The sequence below is a fragment of the Megascapheus bottae genome, chromosome X, assembly GCF_031878675.1.
Source record: "Megascapheus bottae isolate mThoBot1 chromosome X, mThoBot2.hap1, whole genome shotgun sequence".
Taxonomy (NCBI): Eukaryota; Metazoa; Chordata; class Mammalia; order Rodentia; family Geomyidae; genus Megascapheus; species Megascapheus bottae.
In genome coordinates, this window is record NC_143547.1 from 20,608,886 (window position 1) to 20,629,222 (window position 20,337).

At 36.9% G+C, this 20,337-nt stretch overlaps 2 protein-coding genes and 1 non-coding gene across 3 annotated transcripts in view; 2 read left to right on the forward strand and 1 right to left on the reverse strand.

Annotated features, from left to right (window-relative positions):
- The window catches only part of Lancl3 (LanC like family member 3), a 95,257-nt gene extending 87,260 nt beyond the window's left edge, over nucleotides 1-7,997 (forward strand). Inside the window, exons 4-5 of the mRNA XM_090326177.1 lie at nucleotides 451-658; nucleotides 7,084-7,997. Of these exons, the coding sequence (XP_090182303.1) occupies nucleotides 451-658; nucleotides 7,084-7,243 (368 nt within the window). The 3' untranslated portion in view covers nucleotides 7,244-7,997. The remainder of the gene's footprint in view (nucleotides 1-450; nucleotides 659-7,083) is intronic.
- A 2,954-nt stretch (nucleotides 7,998-10,951) lies between these two features.
- Nucleotides 10,952-11,065, reverse strand: LOC150040565 (U5 spliceosomal RNA). Its single transcript, XR_016533919.1, has one exon. It is a non-coding gene; the product is annotated as a U5 spliceosomal RNA (small nuclear RNA).
- Nucleotides 11,066-17,832: 6,767 nt separating this feature from the next.
- Xk (X-linked Kx blood group antigen, Kell and VPS13A binding protein) overlaps nucleotides 17,833-20,337 on the forward strand; it is a 31,404-nt gene continuing 28,899 nt past the window's right edge. The window contains exon 1 of the mRNA XM_090326239.1: nucleotides 17,833-18,277. Within this exon, the coding sequence (XP_090182365.1) occupies nucleotides 18,033-18,277 (245 nt within the window). The 5' untranslated portion in view covers nucleotides 17,833-18,032. The remainder of the gene's footprint in view (nucleotides 18,278-20,337) is intronic.

Below are 20,337 nucleotides of genomic sequence, written 5' to 3' on the forward strand. Positions count from 1 at the left end.
ATTTGTAAATTAAATTATGGATTTTATTAGTCTATGTACGTCAATCAAAGTGCTTCTTTCTCTCCAGAGTCCAACTTTGTGATACAATTAAAACAACTGCAACAGGGAAAAGACTTCTTTGTAGAACATTCTATAGCCTCGTTATTCAAAATGTGGTCCTGTCACTGGGATGGAAGAACATGTGTTAGACATGCAGTATTTCCATCTGAAGATGGAACTTGGTAAAGCACTTTCCTAGAAGGAGTGAGGCCTTGGGCTCCATCCTAATTGCCACAAAAAATTAATTAATTAATTAATTAAATATCTATACCTAGCATGTAAGTATCTAGAGTAATATCTAGAACTAACATTGTAGAATCTGGGTAATTTTTCCTGAGGATTTTACAGTATGAAAACCTCTAGAGTATTAAGCCCTGAAACTCACTTCTACTGTCTTTGATGTTTTCACAGGAATTGCTTATCTGTTTGCCAAAGCTTATCTGGTTTCCAAGAAACCACAGTACCTGGACACATGTATCCGGTGTGGGGAGCTCACGTGGCAGAAGGGGCTGCTGAAGAAGGGGCCGGGAATTTGTCATGGGGTAGCTGGAAGCGCCTATGTCTTCCTGCTACTATATCGGCTCACAGGAAACTCAAAATATATCTACAGAGCCCAAAGGTCAGCCATTCTTCTCACATATATGTGTATGTGTGTGTGTGTGAGTGTGTGTGTGGGGGGGTGTATTTTTAAATGTCAAACTATTTTCTTGACTAGGTAATATACTCAGGTATTTTATTTATTTTTGTGAGCATATCAATGAATTATAATATAGTCTCTTTCTTAATTTACCTCATAATATCCAGTGAAGAACTCTAATAATGAAAACAAAACAAAAAAATCCAGCAGTTAATGAGCAACTGATGAGAAAAGAAAGTTACATACAAAGTATAAATTTAACAACAACTAGTTGCTGTTCATGTCCAAATGCAGTTCACATATCATTTTGTGAAAGGAAAATATCCACAGTCTGGCTGGAATTAGTCATATTCACGTATTTTAAAAAGCAAAAAAAAGTAACATCAGCAGTGACTTTCCTCTGTTTAATTAACTTCCCTGGAGATATTGTCACCAGTTTCTTGGTTATCTTCCTTTGATAGTCTATGTACATACAAGTAAACAGAAGTTTATAGATCCAATCTTGTCCTTTCTATCTTTATGGAAAAGGTGATGAGCAAGGGGTGACAGTTACAAAAGTAAGGTAATGAGTACATTTGTTTTTATAGTTACTCCATTCCTCATTCCCACCCTCACTGAAACCTCCCTACTTCACCTATCCTCAAGTTGTCCAGTTCATATGCAACATAGTGTCCAGTGAGTATCAATGTTGCATTAATTCATCTTTGTCCTGCTGTTTCTCTTCTCAAATGGCCCTACATCTTGATTTTATTTTTTATTTATGCATGTTTTATTTTTTTATTTTAATGCTTGGGTGATGTACAGAGGGGTTACAGTTACATTCATCAGGTAGTGTGTGCATTAATTGTTGAACATTGTTACCCCTTCCCATGTTTTACTCTCACTTTCCCTACCCCCACGCCCTCCCACTCATCTCATTTTCCTTTACCTTTCCATATTCAAATACACAAATAAATGCATATGCAATATACCAGGGACCAAAGTTCTGCTCTTTCTTTCATTCCCTTTCCCTTCCACAGATGGAAATAGTCCTTTATACAGGATACAAGGTACAAAAAAATCTAAGAGAAAAGATAATTACTTTCTGTCATTTTTCTCTCCTTTCTCTTTTCCCTTCCCAAATCAGCCTCAACAGGCTTCACTATTGTATTTTCATACATGTACATAGTGTCTTTTGCTATATTGACTCTCCGTTTGTCCACCTCCTCCCATTAGTGTCTCTAAGGCACGTTTTAACTTTCTAATATTTATTTTTGTTAAAGTATATATCCATTGTACAAAAGGGTTTCATCTTCACTATCTCACCCATGCACATACCTAACATTGATTTGGTTGATTTATATATATACATATATATATAATATTACATTATATATCATATACATTATATATAACATCCTGTATATCTTTACATATGTATTTTTATTTTAGGCCTACATCAACATATGAAATGAAATATCACCTTTGTCTTTCTATACCTGGCTTACTTCAATTAACATAATGCTCTTCATCCATCAAATTTCCTGCATGCAACATAATTTAATTTTCTCATGGCTGAAGAATACTACTTTACATATAAGTACAGCATTGTGTTGATCTACTCATTAGTTGTAAGGCACCTGAGCTGTTTACATAGCTTAGGTATTGTGGATAGTGCTGCCATTACCAAAGGTGTGCTAGTGCCTCCTTTATATCCTGACTTAAATTCCTTTGGATATATGCCCCAAAGTGGTATCACTAAATTAGTTTTAGTTTTCCAAGGAACTTACATACTGATTAATTAAGTGATTGTACTCATTGACAATCTCACTGATGCTGTTTAAGATTCTGTTGCCTCCCACATCCTTGCCAACATTTGTGGTTGTTTTTAATTTTTATGTTGACCATTCTGTTTGCAGTAAGATAAAAATCCAAATGTTTCCTATTTTTAAAGTAAAGACTTATTTTTTTGCGTGGGGCCTGAATTCGTCTCAACCTTCCCATTTAATCTTCTCCCAATAGCTAGGATGACAGGGTCTAACTTTCACAATCTCAGCCTTCTGAGTTGTTAGGATGACAGCTCTACTGGGCTTAACCATTGCTTGAGATGGAGTCTGGCAGACATTTTGCCTGGGTTGCTTAGCACTACAAACCTATCAATTTCTGCCTTCTTACATAAATCTGAAATATTTTTAAGTTTTAATTTCCCATATCTGTGTTTATATTCCTAGTGCGTTCCTCCTTCATAAGACAAATCTATCAAAGATGGAGATATTTCTCTGAGTACAAATAAGAACAATTCATAAATCTATGACTTTTCCTCTTGGTTCAGTTTTGGTCAGTAAATACATTTTGGTATATAGTGTTCTCCCTGCCTTTATATTCTTTTAGCTCTGTAAGGACCATTCTTGTTTCTATTTTTTAAGAATACTAAAAATAAATAAATAAGCTGGACTGACCTTTGTATAGATTTTTAAATCATTTTTTCCTGTAATGCGGACAGTATTTTTCAGAGATGAGAGCACACAGGTATGATATACAAGGAAATTGCTACTAACAAATATGCTATAATTATTCTGAATTACTATGTATTCTTTAGAATAGCACAGAAAATGCTTACTTGACATTTTTTTTAAAATGACAAGAAACCAAGTAATATGTGCTTTAATAATATGAGCTAAGTTAGCAAATAATGATTAGTGAGAAAATGACAGAAATATAAACAAAACTAACTTCTGACTTCTTTTTTTCTGGTCATGAGGCTTGAACTCTGGGCCTTGGTAGTGTCCCTGAGCCCTTCAGCTCAAGGCTACAGCCCTACCCCTTGAGGCATAGCACTACTTCTAGTTTGCTAGTGGTTAATTGGAGATAAGAGTCTCACAGACTTTAGTGCCCAGGCTTGTTTTGAACTGAGATCCCCAGTCCTGGGCTTGGGCTTGGGCTCAGTGGCTGAGCACTGTCCTTGGGTTTTCTGAAGGCTAGAGCTCTACCACCTGAGCTGCAGTACCACTTCTGTTTTTTTTTCTATGTATGTGGTCCTAAGGATTTGAACCCCAGGTCTTGTGAATGGTAGGCAAGCACTCTACCACTAGCCCAAACTCCCAGGCCTGGTTTCTTTTTAATGATTTTTCTGTTGTATACGTTTTCTATTATAGTATGTTTATATAAAAAATACTTTTTCCTAGCTACTCAGGAGGCTGAGATCTGAGGATCAAGGTTCAAAGCCAGCCCTGGCACAAAAGGACCTGAGATTCTTATCTCCAATTAACCTCTAGAAAATGAGAAGTGGGGCTTGGCTCAAGGGTACGGTGGTAGACTTGAGTGAAGTGCTCAGGGACAGCACCCAGGCCGAGTTCTAGCCCCTTGATCCACAAAAAAATAATACTTTCAATTTATATGCTTTCTGTATGTTCAGAGCCTAACATACTATATTTTAAAAAAATCTTTTCAGTTAACCTTATGCACTTTTGTAATGTCAACATCTTAGGGTTAAATTGTACAATGTGTCAAATGTTATATTTTTTTTTGCCAGTCCTGGGCTTGGGCTCAGGGCCTGAGCACTGTCCTTGGACTTTCTCAAGGCTAGAGCTCTACCACTTGAGCCTCAGCACCACTTCCGGCTTCTTTCTATGTATGTGGTACCAAGGAATCAAACCCGGGTCTTCATGCATGCTAGGCAAGCACTCTAACCACTAGGCCAAACTCCCGGCCCCAATCAAATGTTATATTATATGCCGTTATCAAAATTTGACTATATTAATTCTAAAGTCCTTTCTCTTTCCACTGTGCCAGAGGGTTTTAGATGGGTGTTTAAAAGCCTGTTTAAGAAAAAGATTATATCTCAAACTGATACATATAATTTTCTTAAATTCTTAATGTAGACAGCAAGTCACAAATTATCAACAGTAGCAATGACTCTGCAACTGAAATAATAGGTATTTTCACATTAAACTACTCAAGTTGCAGATATTGTAAAATATATTGTTTCCATTTGTACTTAGAAAGGTACACAATTGTTTAAAAAAAAACTCACTACTATTTGTAGGTATATTTTTGATATGAGGCCCTTGTCTCTTGTATGGCTAAGCCAGACCCAAAGGAACATAGGCTCTATGCCTTCCCTTATTTGTAATAATTAGTACACATCTAGGACTTTCCTAGCAAAGGATCACAATAGCTCAAAACCTATGTACATACAGGATGAGACTAAGCAAAATGAACTCTAGGTTATGGAAACAAGAGTTTTATCTTTGTGATTGTTGTTCTTAATGTACTATGTGAATTTATCTCTTTTCTCTTTTTTTCCACTTATGGTTAATCTCATGTTGTTACTGTATCTGACTTTGTTACCTGGTATATTGTATATACACTTATTTGTTTATTTGAAATAGGGAAGGGAAGGGGGAAAACAAGATGATTGGGAGTGGGTGGAGGGAAGGGAAAGGGGGAAAAAAACATGAGAAGGGACACCAAGATTCGAGAAGTAATGTACCCATTACCTGACATGTAACTGTATCCCCTCTATACATTATCCCCATAATAAAATACAATAAGAAAGAAAAATTTGCTTTTCTGCCGTTGAAAATATTTTTGAAGATCCAGACTGTCAAATGATCTATAGGACTAAAAAATAAAGATCCACCAGAAGTTATTCCATAATGCTGACTTCATTATATAGTTAAAATTTTGAATTAATTCTGAAGATGCCTCATATGTCTAATGTTTAAAATGTAAAATCATTTGTGCTTAAATTATTACATGTTTGAGTTGATAGAGGAATTGCATCAAATAGAATTTTGTTTCCTGCTGATTTATTTTAGGCTGCCATTACTAATTCTAAGAACTTTTGAAAGACAAAATAAGTAATTATTTCATAGGAAATCCTCCACTGTGTCAAATCAGTTCTCTAAATTAGGATCCGTATCACTGCTCAGGCTTCATCAAACTGTGTTTCCCAGCCTCTTAATTATTTTTGTTGTTAATGAGTGCATAGTGTAAATCAGTAAAAATAAAATGGCATCAGTTATAGCACATTAAAAGCTGTAGACTACTTTAAAGCTGTTATAAATAATCTGAATAGCATGTGTGGCAAATAAAGGCAAAAGTCTAAAGGTTTTTCATAGAGAATTTAAAGGTCAGTGAGTTTTGTTAGTGTTAATGTCTTAAAAATTATCTTGTACCTAAGTTTGCTGTTTAATATCCTCATTATAAAAGGTTGTTTTCTTTTTCCATTCATCTTATTTGTTTGTCCCAAGCAGACTGTGTGAAATCTTGTCCACCTATTTGCTTGGTCTCTGTCCCTTGTCACATGGCTACTTCAGAAGAATATGGCTGCAAAAGCACAGAGTATTTACTTGTTTAAAAAGGACTCATATCAGTTCACACTATTCAAGCTAAATAAAAGTAGATGAGAAAGGGTATCAATGTACGTGAAGTAATTCACCTTCTATCTAGTGAATATAATGTAACCCTTCTATTAATTACAATAAAAAATACATGAAAAAAAAGATAAATAACAGTAGGACAAGGTATCTGTCTGTCTCTTGGTTACCGGATGGTGGAATGAAGAAGATCCTCAGAAAACAGCTAAGTTTACTTTCTCTTTCTTTCCCTCCCCATCTCTCTCAACCCAACCCTTCTCTCTCACCCTCATTTCTTTCTCTCTTCCTCTCTCCCTCCCCCTTTCCTTCCATCCTGCCTTGGCCTCCCTAGTGCTGAGACACAAGCATGTGTCTGTAATATATCTAGCACATCAAAATGCTTTGCTTTGCTGACTCTGAAAAGTATTCGGATTTGCTTGCCAACATAAGTTGTTGTAAACCATACACAATTAAATAGGGTATGTTCCTATCTTTTCTCTGAAAAATTGATGTTAAAACTTTTACTTAGGGCCGGGAGTTTGGCCTAGTGATAGAGTGCTTGCCTAGAATGTACATAGACCCAGGTTCAATTCCTCAGTAGCACATACATAGAAAAGGCCTGAAGTGGCGCTGTGGCTCAAGTGGTAGCACTAGCCTTGAGAAAGCTCAAACGCAGTGCTCAGGCCCTGAGTTCAAGCCCCAGGACTGGCAAAAAACATACAAACACACACAAGTCTTTTTACTTACCCGAGCACTAGTGGCTCGTGCTTGTAATCCTAGCTACTCGGGAGGATAAGATCTGAGAATCAAGGTTGAAAGCCATCCCAGGCACAAAAGTCCATAAGACTGTTATCTCCCATTAACCACCAGAAAACTAGGAGTGGATCTGTGGCTCAAAGAGGTAGAATGCTAGCCTTGAGCTAAAGAGTTCAAGTACAGAGCCCATGCCCAGATTTAAAGCCTCAAAACTGACAAAAAATACTTTTACTTAACAGAAGGGGAAGCACCAATGTAAGGCTGGTAATATGGAAAAACACACATTACAAACTGTTCTTTTTTCTTCTTCAGGTTTGCTCAATTCTTATTTACCGAGGAATTCAAAGCTGGTTCAAGGGTCCTTGAAAGTCTATACAGCTTGTATGAAGGCTTCTCCGGGACAGTGTGCTTTCTGATTGATCTACTGCAGCCCAATCAGGCTGAATTCCCTCTGTTCAGCGTCTTTGTTTGAAATGTTCCATCTTCCATTGTGGCCCTGAGATTTTCTGAGCCCCTATTAGGCAGTTTCCACATAAGACACTTCCAAAGGTATCATAACTATGAGCCTTAACATTGCCACCAAAAGGGTGGGAGCAGGCAGTATGATACAAGACTGAGGGGAAACCTGCAAAATAAAGACACCACAATTCATATAAAAACTAAAAATTTAATATTTCAAGGGGGTAGACATAAAACCAGATCTCAGAGGGAATGGAATATAAATGAACTGTTTTTCATTTAATTGTGTAGAAAGCAAAACTGAAATAGGGACAATGGCAGTAAAATGGTAATACCTTCATGATAGGAGAGCAAATTTTACTGCAAAATTTACCACAGATGGTAAATTTACCCCTAAATTCAAGCATAAAGACAATCAGAAAATAAAGTACATTTGCCCACTATAAAATGTGAGCAGGGATTTATTGTCAGGATGAAGGACACAAAGGAAACCCTTGGTTGTCCTAGGCCTTTGCTTCTTAAAATTCATGATTTTTACCGAATGGAGATATTTGCAAATGCATTTATTTTTTATCATTACCCTGAGCACTTTAAGGACACCATAAATTTATTTAAACTCTAAAACTGGAAGCTTCCTTGGGCCTTGGAATGTCTCTTTTCCTAATTGATTTTTCTTTCCTAAAGCTCAGTTAGAATTGTACAATTCAGGGTAAGAGGGTATATGTGTGCTGGACATGCTCTAGGCCCTGAGCTCCTTCCCCAGCACTAACATTATAATAGTTGAGCAAATACTGTAGCAAGTGTTAATGTCAAGTGTTTTTCTCAATTTGAAGTGTGATGTGTATAGTGTTTAGTCTAGTAAATTTTAAAAAAAACCTTTATTGATATAATATCTATAAGCTTTTAGTCAAACTGTAAAGTAAGCTCTTGGTGAAAATTATTCATCTCAAAAATCAGGGTAATCACTACAAAAAATGTATCATTTCTTGTCATTTAGTAAGTACTGTATCACTTCAGATAGGCAGTTACTGGCCCAGAAAGGCATCAGTGATGTGAAAAGCATTATCAGTTAATTTTACACTGTTTGATTAAGAGATGAGTGAAGTTCCAGGATGGTCAGGGTACTTTCTAAGACACAGGGTCTTCTAGAAATTGCCTTTAAATAGTCATTTAGCCAAGTTACCATATCACATTGAATTCAACTGTAAGCCTATAGAAGTTGTAAAAAGCTTCAGAAAACAATGGGCTGGAGAACACTACAGAAGCATCTGCCATCTACAATATGTATAATACGAATTTCTCTTTTCCTAGAACTTAATCACTGACAACTTCATATATCACATGACAAGAAGCTGTACTGTATGAGACTTTGTCAGTAGGTATTTTGGATATGTATATACACCCCTGTACCTAGGTATATGCTACATTTATCCTCACAGTAACTGAAATATTTTGTTTGTAGTTCAGTAGTTCCTAATGTGAATTAGAGAAATACTGTTACCTAAAATAGTTTCTATGTATATTGGTGTGTGGAAGTGCATACACCAGAAGGTTTATATGGGTTTGTATATGTGAATTTCTGTTCCTGTGCACTTTTTGAAGAAGAAGGACTCTACTAAGGTTTTCAGAGTCTTACCAAAGAAAGGTAAAAATCATTTCTGTAATTTTTATGACTCTATATGTTTGCACTGATCAAGACAAAACAAACAGCACAGAATGACTTGGAAAATCATTACAACTTTTGACCTATTGTTCCATTTACATATCCTCAAGATACATGCATATAAAACTAGCCTCAGTTGTTCATCTGTGAAAATGCTCACTGTGGGGCAAGGCTGCATAAATAGAAACTTTCTGATGACTCCCAAAATTGAGTTCTAGAATTCTTTTCGTGAACAAGCAAGTGCCAAGTGGAACGTTTAAGTCAAGATGCCTACAGAGTGGTCTCCTTTTGAAATGAGAGTGATGTGTACTTTTCATCATCTCATTCGAAATTTATTTCATATGGCCCCTGTAAGGCTGAGGATAATGACCATTCAATACCAGGACAAATTAAAGGAATACTTGCTGATTATCATCATTCAGCAATACTTCAAGGTACCTTAGGTAATTGCTGTGCAGATGCATGTTTAGGACGGGGCGGAACAAGGTCTGAAACCCATAGTTTCACTTTTCAAGTTTACATATTCAGTATTGTAGAGTATAATATGGAAAAGAGGAACAGTAACAAACAAATTACCCCTTTCTTCAAAGCAACTATTTGTTTCAGTTTTTGGATCCTTCCTCCATTTATACTAGAGAGCAAACATTTAAATTTTGAAGAATTAAAGTAAATGCCAGTCATTGTATCAGTTCTATTACTAGAAATTGTAGAAAACTTGACATCTTGCCTTCCTACCTTTGAAGATTTAGTAGTAACATTGTGCTAATAATTGTGAATAGGCAACAGTTTGAGGGTCTCTAGTCCAAGCAAAGTACATGGAACAGTAAGAGAGACCTCATTATTCTTTGATAGCAGCAATTATTTCAGTTCTGTGTTCTTTGTTTCATGAATACAATTACATTGTTTCTCTTCCATACAGTCCTCTATCCTTTCATCTTTATTTTAGTCAAACTCATTTTGCTCACTTGTTTCTACCTCTTTTGATCCACTTAGAAGGAGAACAGATGTTTGACACCATGTTTTTCTAGGAGTGGCTGAGGTAATTTACTCTGTTGTTAAGGTAATAGTACTCATTTTCTGATAACTCAAAAAAATCAAATAAAATCTTTTGCTTGCTCTGTACTGAATCATATTTCTTCTATTGGTAACCTAATTCTTCAGCTTTCTTTGACATACTAAGATTTTAATCAAGGTGTTTTGAACATTGTTTCAATTTCTATAGAGCCTATCTAAGTAACCTTGGTAAAAAAATATGAAATTGTGGTTCAAAATCATGGTAAGAAAACACTCAGAGGTGTAGGTGTATCTCAGTAATAGAGAAGCTTGCCTACCATGAGTGTAGACGCTGCTTCCATCCCTAGAACTTCACAAAAAGGAAGAAAATAGGTAGAAAAAGGGTAAAAGCACTTTGGTTCACAATTTCAAGGCCTTGCTCTTTGTCTTCAAAGGGCTACTAGACTATAATAATCACCCTGTCTACTTCACAGCTTTGTCAGAGGGATTATTTATGACAAAGTGGAGACTGTGTATTAAATGTTTTTTTAACTATGTACATAGAAAATTTATGATCAGTTATGACTTCCCCAAAACAATGCCACCAAATGGATCTGTATATATGGAGGCAGTTTTTCAAGTGTGAATGAATTTTTGTATTTTACCATCAATCCCGATTATAGTATCTGTGCCTCAAAAGACTGATTTACCAAGGTTTACTGTTACTAAGTAGGTATAGACTGATGTAATCTGGAAGTTCTTTTTCTTAACCACGATGATAGATCGTTTATTTATTTTGTACTCTTCCTTGTTATAGCCCATTATATGTAATTCTATGATCCTGTAGCTCCTAACCTTTATCACAAAAAATAGCAGCTCTCACTGCTCTAGGTATCACTGTTTTAATTGCAGACTTGGGAGGAATTTCTGATGTATTGGTTACTAAATAACAGTCTCAAATCTTACCCAAATGGTTTATTAAACCTCGAAGCAGACAGGCTTAAATTTTAAGGGCCTGCATTGCTCCTTAGGCTCCGTTGTATGTATGGTCCTCAATAACAGACTTTCTCTACTTCCTGTTAACAAAACAAGGAGTGGGTGCTATAGCTAACATCTTCTCCACGGAAATCTTTAGTAAAAGGTGAAAGTTGTATATGATCTGAAGAGAAACCAAAGTATAGCTAATACCTTCTATTGCGATTATATCAGTACATAGGACATGTGGAGAAACAAACTTTTATGTCCTCCAACAGGCCAAATGATTAATGGAGCAGTACTTACAGGCTCACCTGAACTCTGAGCTATGCAAACAAAATTTTGGCTGTCATGGACCATTTGGCTCCTGCCGTTGTTAGGGCCACTAATTGAACTGCTTGTATTCTTCATGCTTGGGCCCTGTGTTTAAATTTCAATGAAGTTTGTGCTCTCTTGCCTAGATCAAACTACAAATGATCATAGATCTAAACTCCAAACACTACAGGGGACCTTTGGATAGCATTTTATAGCCTCTTAAAAAATATGTTCCCTATCTTAGCTAAGGTAAATAATGCTGCAATGACCATGGTAGTGCTGGAATGGAAGCTCTTTTTATTGCAATTATTTATTTGGCTTGTAAAACCAATGGATTTTATGGTACCAGAAACTGGAGAAAAGGAGAAAAAAGGTCAGATCGACAGGGCAAAATGAAATTGGAAAATAGAGTAGTTTAGAAATTAGTTTGATCTGTACTTTATAGTTCAGGCCTCAGAGCTATGTGATATATAAGAATAGAAATGTTTTCTAAACTGATTTGATGCTTTTTTGGGGGGATTTAAGTTTATTTCTTCACCATTGTCTCAAATTAATACTTAAAAAGACTAAATATCAAATTTATCAAAGCTATGTAATCTTGGTTTAGACTTGAAAAGAAAGCAAATGAGAATGCAGGCAAAGAAGTGGACAGGGAAAGCTTGCCAAAGCTCAGCACTTAAATTGAGTTGTGGATGAACAGTTCATAGAACTAAGAACCAGTATGGTCTTACCTGTGGGTTTTATGCTTCCTGGAACCTCTAATCCTGAACCAACTCTGATTCAGCAGCTCTTCACTTCCTTCTCTTTAAATAGCTCATTCTGATGTTTTGTCCTATGTCTGCTTAAACATGTGACTTCTATTTTTCTGGAAAAGCAGGTTTTTCTCCTTATCTCCTCTGTCCACATTGGTTCTTAGCTAAGAGCTCCAGGCTATATAAGGCTAGATTCCCTTCAGGACAAAAAGGCTGACCTCAAGGTCAGCAATTGCTGGAGTTGAGCCTGTTATCTAGCCAGATCACAAGTCTAAGACAGCTGGCCACAAGTGTTCCTGCTAGACTGATATGGTGGCTGCATTTATCCTGCTTTCTCATCATCATTTCTCATCATAAATAAACCTGCTCATTTTATTTTTACTGTCATAAAAAGAGGAAATGACAAGTGAAGTTGATTTTAAATTAAATATTTGGGCCAGGTCCATGAGTATAAACCTTCTATTGTACATATACACTCTATTTCTTTATCTGAAATTGTTCATGAATTAAAGCCTAACAAATAATGTCTTTAGGATATGAAAGAATATTTGTTTTATTTTCTTAATTTATTGAACTTTGTCATTTCCATCTAGATTCTTTAACAAGTGGCAAAGTCCCTGTGTCTTACATCTGAAGTTGAAACAAAACAAAACAACATTAGAAGGAAAACCAGATCTGATATATTTTTGCTCTTGGCTGGGATGGGAGTTGGGCTGGAGAATTGCACAGATTAAAAAGAATGAACAGCTTCTTTTTTCAATCTTTATTTTTATTTTGAAAACTTATTTGTTTGTATTTAGGAAGTGCACTATACAACAGGTAGTAATAATTCAGATCAATTAGCATATTTATCTCAGTGTCATTCTTATATGCTAGAAAACATTTGTACATTCTAGATATTTTGAAATATATCATGTTATTTTAAACAATAGTGACCTTTGTGTGGTGTAAAACACTGACATTAACTCTTTCTGTTTATCCTTTCATTCCTTGCTTTTATCTTCCTGAAGAATACTTTGGTAGAAAGATAAGGAAAAAGATATGTAAAAGCCCAACTGTTCAAGATTGCAAAAGCAATTTGCAAAGGCTTCCTGTATGCTTCCTCTTTGTTTCTTTTCCAGTTTCTGTAGAAAAATAGTCTCTGTGTGTGTGTGTGTGTGTGTGTGTGTGTGTGTGTGTGTGTGTGTGTGTGTGTGTGATGTGTGTATAAACAGTAGAGGGAAAAAGAGTCTGACTTAAAGAGTGTCACAGGAAATAAAAACCCAATGTTTAAATTTGAACGTGTATCTGAGTTAACAGGTATGTTCAAGTATGAACAGGTTAATGGATAGGTGTTAGCTATATGATAACTGCTCTCAAAAGTTAGCATATAATTCTTGAGGGCACTTCTAGTTGTCTGTCTTAAGCTCTCTTTTTTTATTATTGCTTTTTCCAAGCAATAATAAAGCCATTAGTAATCATGTATATAAAAGTCAGGAGTCTTACAAGCATAGAAACAATGTCTGATAGAACTGTATTGTGAGCGATAAATGTGAATGACAAATGTAATTTTATAATTTCTGGCAGCTGAATTGAAAAAACATAAAGGGTGAAATTAATATATTTGGACATAATGTGTCCAAAATATCATCATTTCGGTATGCAATAACTATAAAAATATTGAGACATTTTACCTTTTTGGCTCTAAACCTTCAAATTCCAGTGTATATTCTACAGCTTAGACATATTTAAGTGTACAGAAGTCACATGTAGGTCGGCTCCTGGATTGGAAAGGGCAGAGTTGTCATTGGACTCTCCTTTCCAATATGGATAAAATCTCCCTATAGTTTATATCATTTTAATTATTCTGAAAGAAAATGAAAACAGAACAATCTGGGTTATATGAGTACGCAATATTTCTCAGCTGCAACACAGCAGTAGCAAAATCGTCCCTGTGAGAAAATAACTTCTATGATTAAGTAAGTTAGGATAATTCTGTTTTTTATCCTCTTACAGAGATTACATTGCAGACTCTGAGAAGAACTCTGAATTACTGAGTTGTGTATCTACAAGAATTTTAGAAATGCACCCAGATGTTTCTCAATAATAATATTTTTATTTTTTCATCTCTTCACCCTTTTAGGAATTCATTTCTACTTATCTTTGTATTTAGATCATCCCAAATTCACAATTGTCTTTTCTTTTGGAGCAACCTATCATTGAATTGAAGCCACAAATTCATTTTTTTTATTTTACACATAGACATATATCTTCAGAAAGTTCTAAATATGCACCTTCCCCTTACAATATCAGAAATAATGACTGATTAGGTCTCGGTACATGGCTCAAAAAGTAGAGTATCTGTTTATCAAGTGCTGTTGTCCCTCAGTTCAAACTCCGGTAACATCAACACACAAAAAACAAACCATTGCATCCAGAGGCTGAAGTAGATTTAGGGATGAAGACATATCTAAAGGGGTACAGCACCAGCCTCAGAAGTATCAGGCCCTGAGTTTAAACCCCAGTACTACCCCACCCCACCAATAAAAATATAAGTACTCTAAAAAGATAATGGAAGAGATATCTGAATATGTAGATTGTAAACATAGAATTCATACTATTATTCTAAATAGTCTGGTGATGCTTTGTTTTTATATTCTATGTGTGGTATTGTGCTTCAACATGTAATCTGCTTGTATTGCACCCAAAGTAGCTGTGACATAGCAATCTGTTTAAAGCAGCAATACTTTATACTTATCTACTGTCAATCTTTGGCAAATGATCTTTTTGCATTATGGCCTATGATACTGTCTCTGAAAGTTTTTCTTTACACTCTGTGTGTAAGTGGCAATTATTTAATAAAATAAATACATCTGCTAGCTAAATTTGGTTCCGGTATGTGCACATGTAAGAAATAAGCAGATTGATTTAAATGATCTATTTTTGTCTTTTTTTTAGGATTTTAGTTTCACTATTAAAGGTTGTTTTCTGAAGACTGTAGCAGCAGTAGAATTGCTTTGCTCTTGATAAATGCAATGTAACAAGTATTTCTATAAACTCCAGCAGATGTTGAACATTCTAAATGAAGAAGTTTGACTTTAGAATCTGATAATGCTCTTAACAAGGTGACAGGTTTCCCAGCTTTGAAGATCTGAAGAACCTCTGTTTAGAAAGCTCATTTCAGTTTTAATCTCTTGAATTTATTGGCATGAAACTAATGAAATTTTAAAAAATGGATTTTGTAGAATTCAATTATTAGGAAAAATACATTTTAAAGCCATATAAAACCGGGGAATGATCAATGGATTTGATTTAAAATGTGCATTTCCCAAGTGAAAGGAATTAACTTCACTGAAACATTTTTTGTATAATTTACAATATGTTTAGAAATACAATTGTATCAGTAGAGAAAAAAACCATCTTCTCAATAATACATTTCAGAAGCAGCAAAATATTGGGATTCCTTAATTATTTGGGGAGGAGTGACAAAAGAATTATCTTTCAGTATAGCACAACTTCTCATTTCTAATTATATTTAGGAGTAAATAAATACCCATATTTAAATTACTATTGAATTTTGAGTAACTACTCAATGAGGTAGTATTATTAATAAAACTGTACTCTTTGCTATATAACTAAGTCAGCACAAATGCAGTCAAAAAAGAAAATTATTTGAAAATATACCAAACAATGGAAATTGGTTCTTATAATCTTAAAATCCTTTTAAATTTTATTAATCTTAAACAAAACACCAGTTATGTGTTGTATATAACTAAAATTTTGGAAGACATACAAAAATGAGAGGCTTTTGAAAAAACAAAAGAAAGCAAAACAAAACAATTCCTTTTGCCAAAATAAGTTCAAATCAGTTCTTTGGCCTCTTGTTAACTACTGTCTTTCTTTGAGGCACATTGAAAGGCATATCAGTAACAATTAGTTCTACATTTAGAGGAGAACATTCTGCCAGATACTTTATTATATTACAAAAATCCTACTATTGTAATTTATAATAAAACCAATTTTTCAAATGTTCTGATATTACATGATTGTACCAAAGTATAACTTTTTATAAGTTTATTATGCATATAGTATTTCATTGACGTCTCATGAAAATTCCCTTAGACGTTTGATGGGGAAACTAGCAATCAGAAGCTGGTAATGTACACATGATTCTCAAGGAATTATACAGAAATCTATGATCAGTGAGTTATGATAGTTGGTGTTTAGACCAACCAAGAATCACCTTACAAATGATGACCATATTTTAGTTTTTGGTATCAGTTGTTCTTGGATGGACTACCGTTGCTAAAGCTTCCTCTCACTGGAGGGGAAGGCTAAAAGCCCACTGCATGGTGTCATGAAATCTCAGAAACAAGATTAAGTCAGAAGCTTAGAGATGCACTTTTCTGTTTATAAGACCGCTGTTACAATATTCTAAACACTGTGATCTTTCCGATGTGTTTTCTGTATTCTTGTGTACTGTAGAAAATACTTTGCCACAAACTTGACTTTGTCGTGTGTATTGTAATTTATTGGCTTATTGCCTCCCTGCTCCACATGGTTCATATATTAAAACCTGTGATAATCCTTTGCCTTAAAATAAAATCTCCTGTTAAGTAATTCGAGTTATGCTTAACTTTAAGCTATTAATTAATTTCCCCTTTAAAGCTAGTTACTGTGTCAAATAAAATATAGTATAAATTCTCTGGAGTGCTTCTGCTGATTGTGTGTTTGTGATAGTGTTTGTATCTTGATCCAGGACATGGTGGCCTGCTGGGATTTATAAATAGACATTAGCAATCCTTTTGGAGAAAGGGCCTGGTATTTCTCAGCTGTTGGCTGAATTCTCTCCTTGGCCCTTATTAATAGATTTTCCCATGTCATGCAGCAACCAAGGAAAACAGCCTATCTTGTTCTCCCCTGCACATTCTTCATTCTTGTCTTGATCTCTTCAGAAACTTCACAAACTATTTGTGTTTATGCTATTTTCCTAAATAGAAAAATTCCCATGATGCCTGAAATTTGAAATCAGCCAAGCGGGGAAGAGGATGTTATAATTATGAAAGTGCTATCTCTGGGTAGACAGGTTAAAAACTGAGTTTCAGAGCAGTTTCATGGTTCGATCATGATACAAAGGAGAGGGTTAAGTCCTTCTTGATGTCTAGAACATGGTTGAAAGTTCAGTGGGTAAAAAGGGATTGTGTTACTCTTAGGGTTGGCACAGCAACAAGCAGAGTTAAGTTATGCTCTGGGCTACAAAACTGCTTCCTTATTAGGCCCTGGTCTTTGACCTGCCTGAGTTAATCACATTTATAGGAGAATAAATTTTGTAGGCAGTTTCCCTGTGAGAGGAAGACTTTATTATCTCCTACTGATGATCTTTCCCCATTGCAAATATTGCTTCAGAGCTTTGTATTTGAAAGATAAAGGAACACGGTCACAAGGCACAGTGAGAAATCAGAAAAATATCCTTCATTAGATGGGTACATAACAGTACACTGGAAAGTTGAAAATAATATATGGGGTATATTTATGTTTAAAAGACAGGAAATGGACCTTTTGAAGACTGGCGTGTCATTGGCCAGGCAAAGCGAAACTGGGGTGGAAAAAGCATCCAGCTCCCAAGTTGGGGCTCCTATTAGTTGCGAAGAGGTTGTAGGTTTTCCAAAGAGAACAATAGAACAAAGGACTCTAGGACCCAGAGGGGTCCAAGCACAAGGCAAGCTGCTTGCTAGCAGGAGCCCCCCCCCAACCCCCCCTCCAGCAAGACTGGGTTTCAAGGTACAGGTTCGCAGCCTGCCTCAAGACTCGTCTTTGAGACGTCCCCAGCATTCTGGCGCGCGGGCGGCGCACCGTGCGCGTGGGCGTGTCCCAGCGGGGCCACGCTGCCCACCCCACCCCAAGTCAGGTCCGTTGCCCCCAGGCCCCGCTCCAGCGCCCGGGCCGCTTGGCCGGGCCCGCGTGCCCGCGGCGGGCTTCGCCGAGCACGAGAGCAGTTTCTGGACCGGGAATGCCTGGAGACCCTAAGCTAACCGCCGCCACTGCTGCCGCCACCGCCGCCGCCGCCGCGCCGCCACCGCCGCCGCCACTGTTTAGCCCCTGTGAAAAACCGGTGACGAGGGGAAATGAAATTCCCGGCCTCTGTCCTAGCGTCCGTGTTCCTGTTCATAGCCGAGACCACGGCGGCACTCTACCTGAGCAGCACGTACCAATCGGGCGGGGACCGCAACTGGCAAACGCTGACCCTGCTTTTCTCGTTGATGCCCTGCGTGCTGGTGCAGCTCACACTCCTCTTGGTGCACCGCGACCTCAGCCGCGATCGCCCACTAGTGCTGCTGTTGCACCTGCTCCAACTCGGGCCGCTCTTCAGGTGCGTGGGGAAGCCAGCCCTAGGCCCCAGCCCCTTGACTGACTCCCCCATCTTTCCTAATCAAGCACAGGGGTGGAGGTGAGGTTGGCGGGGGGAGGGGCGTTCTGCTTGGGACTGGTGGCTGGACCACAAGGCTGGGCTCATGGCAGGCCCTCCCTACCCTCCCTCACCAGCTTCGCCAATCTAGTCACAGGAAAATCTCGGGATCTATTTTAAGGATCCTAAAGTTGGGGTACCCTTCAGTGCTGTTCAGAGTCATCCTCCTTATATTGGCTACCTCCACTTGAATCTGATCAACAAAAATGGTAGTTTCTGGGTCTCATAAAACACATGGCTTACTCTGTGGTCAAGTGGCTGAGCACGATTAGCTTGTGCAGTCACAGACTATTGGAAAGTGTGTTCTAAACCAGGGTTACAGCCAAAGCATACACAGGTCATCTGTCAGACACGTGGAGCTTACTGTGTGTCAGGCACTGTTCTAAGTGCTAGGTAAATATTAATCTGTTTAATTCTTATGCAGAATTCTACACTATTCTTTTCTCTTAGGAGTGTGAAGAACATTATGGAATGTATATATTTCTGGTAGTAGAACTGTCTATCAGGCCTAGCTAGAGAAACAGTCATGAAAACTATAAATAGTGTCTTTATAAAATAGACTATATAAACTTAGGCATAGTCCAGGAAGTCAAGATTGTGCTGTGTGTTAAGTAAAACACTTGGACCCAGGAGCGTGGCCTAGTGGTAGAGTGCTGGCCTAGCATGCTTGAAGCCCTAGATTGGATTCCTCAGTACCACATACACAGAAAAAAAAAGGCAGAAATAGTGCTGTGGCTCAAGTGGCAAAGTGCTAGCCTTGAGAAAAAAATGTGTCTAAAGACTAAAGACAGTGCTCAATCCCTGAGTTCAAGAACCAGGAATGGAAAAAAAAATGATGGCATTTCCTGGAAATTGGTTTTTTTTAATATAAGACAATACAATATACGGTAATGAAGCAGTCTTCGACTCATCTAATGACCTTAAAGGGAATTTTGAATGTATCATTCTATCTTTCTATCTTTAGGAAAAAGCAAGACAAAGGGGAGGTCTCTTTGGATTAAACATATAATTAAGTTTAGGTATGGATGGATGATAGAGGAATTTGAACAGAGACCTATCTCAGCTGCCAGAAATGTAGCTAACTAGCAACCTTTCCAATTAGGAATTCAACACCCCCCCAAGTCCAACAATAGCAAGAAACATTTTGCTGATATAAAACTTTTATGTCTCAATGTTAGAGACAGCTATTCTAGCTGAAAATCAATATTGACTTGAGGTTTACATAGTTATGGAAAACCTGGTGAACAAGTTACCTATCCTGCAGAGAATCCTAGAAGTCAAGAAAAACAGGTATGTTGACAGCATTGAGAAGTAGCTTGATAGATGGGAAGAGTCAGAAAAATGAAAAACAAAGAGAGTGAGGGAGCTATTTAGTAAAGAGGGTTCATCTAACCAGGAAGGACTTGTGGTTCAGAGACTGTTGCTGTTCAGTAAAATAGATGTGAACATTACCACCTCAGGGAAAACCAAGTGAGGGACAGGGGAATTGACTTCTCTTACTTTTCTTTTTCTTTGTTTCTTCCTTCCTTCCCTCTCTTTCTTTGTTTCCTGGGGCTTGAACTTAGGGGCTTGAATTTAGGGCCTTGGCTTTTTTCCTCAAGGGCTTTTTTTGGCCTGAGTTTAATTGCTCAAGGGATTTTTTTTTGCCCTGAGATTTTTTTGCTCAAGACTTACATTCTTCTAGGTGGGCCATAGCTCCATTTCTGGCTTTTTATTTATTTATTTATTTATTTATTTAATTTATTAATTTATTTATTAGATATGAAGCTCACAACTTTCCTACCTGAATAGGCTTCTAATGACTGAGATCCTCAGATATCAACCTCTTAAATTGCTACGATTATATGCATGAGCCAGTGGCACCAAGGGGGAAATGACATTTCTTTAAAGCTACCTGGTGCTGGTGGCTTACACATGTAATACTAGATACTCTGGAGGCGGAGAAGTTTGGATAGCTGTTTGAG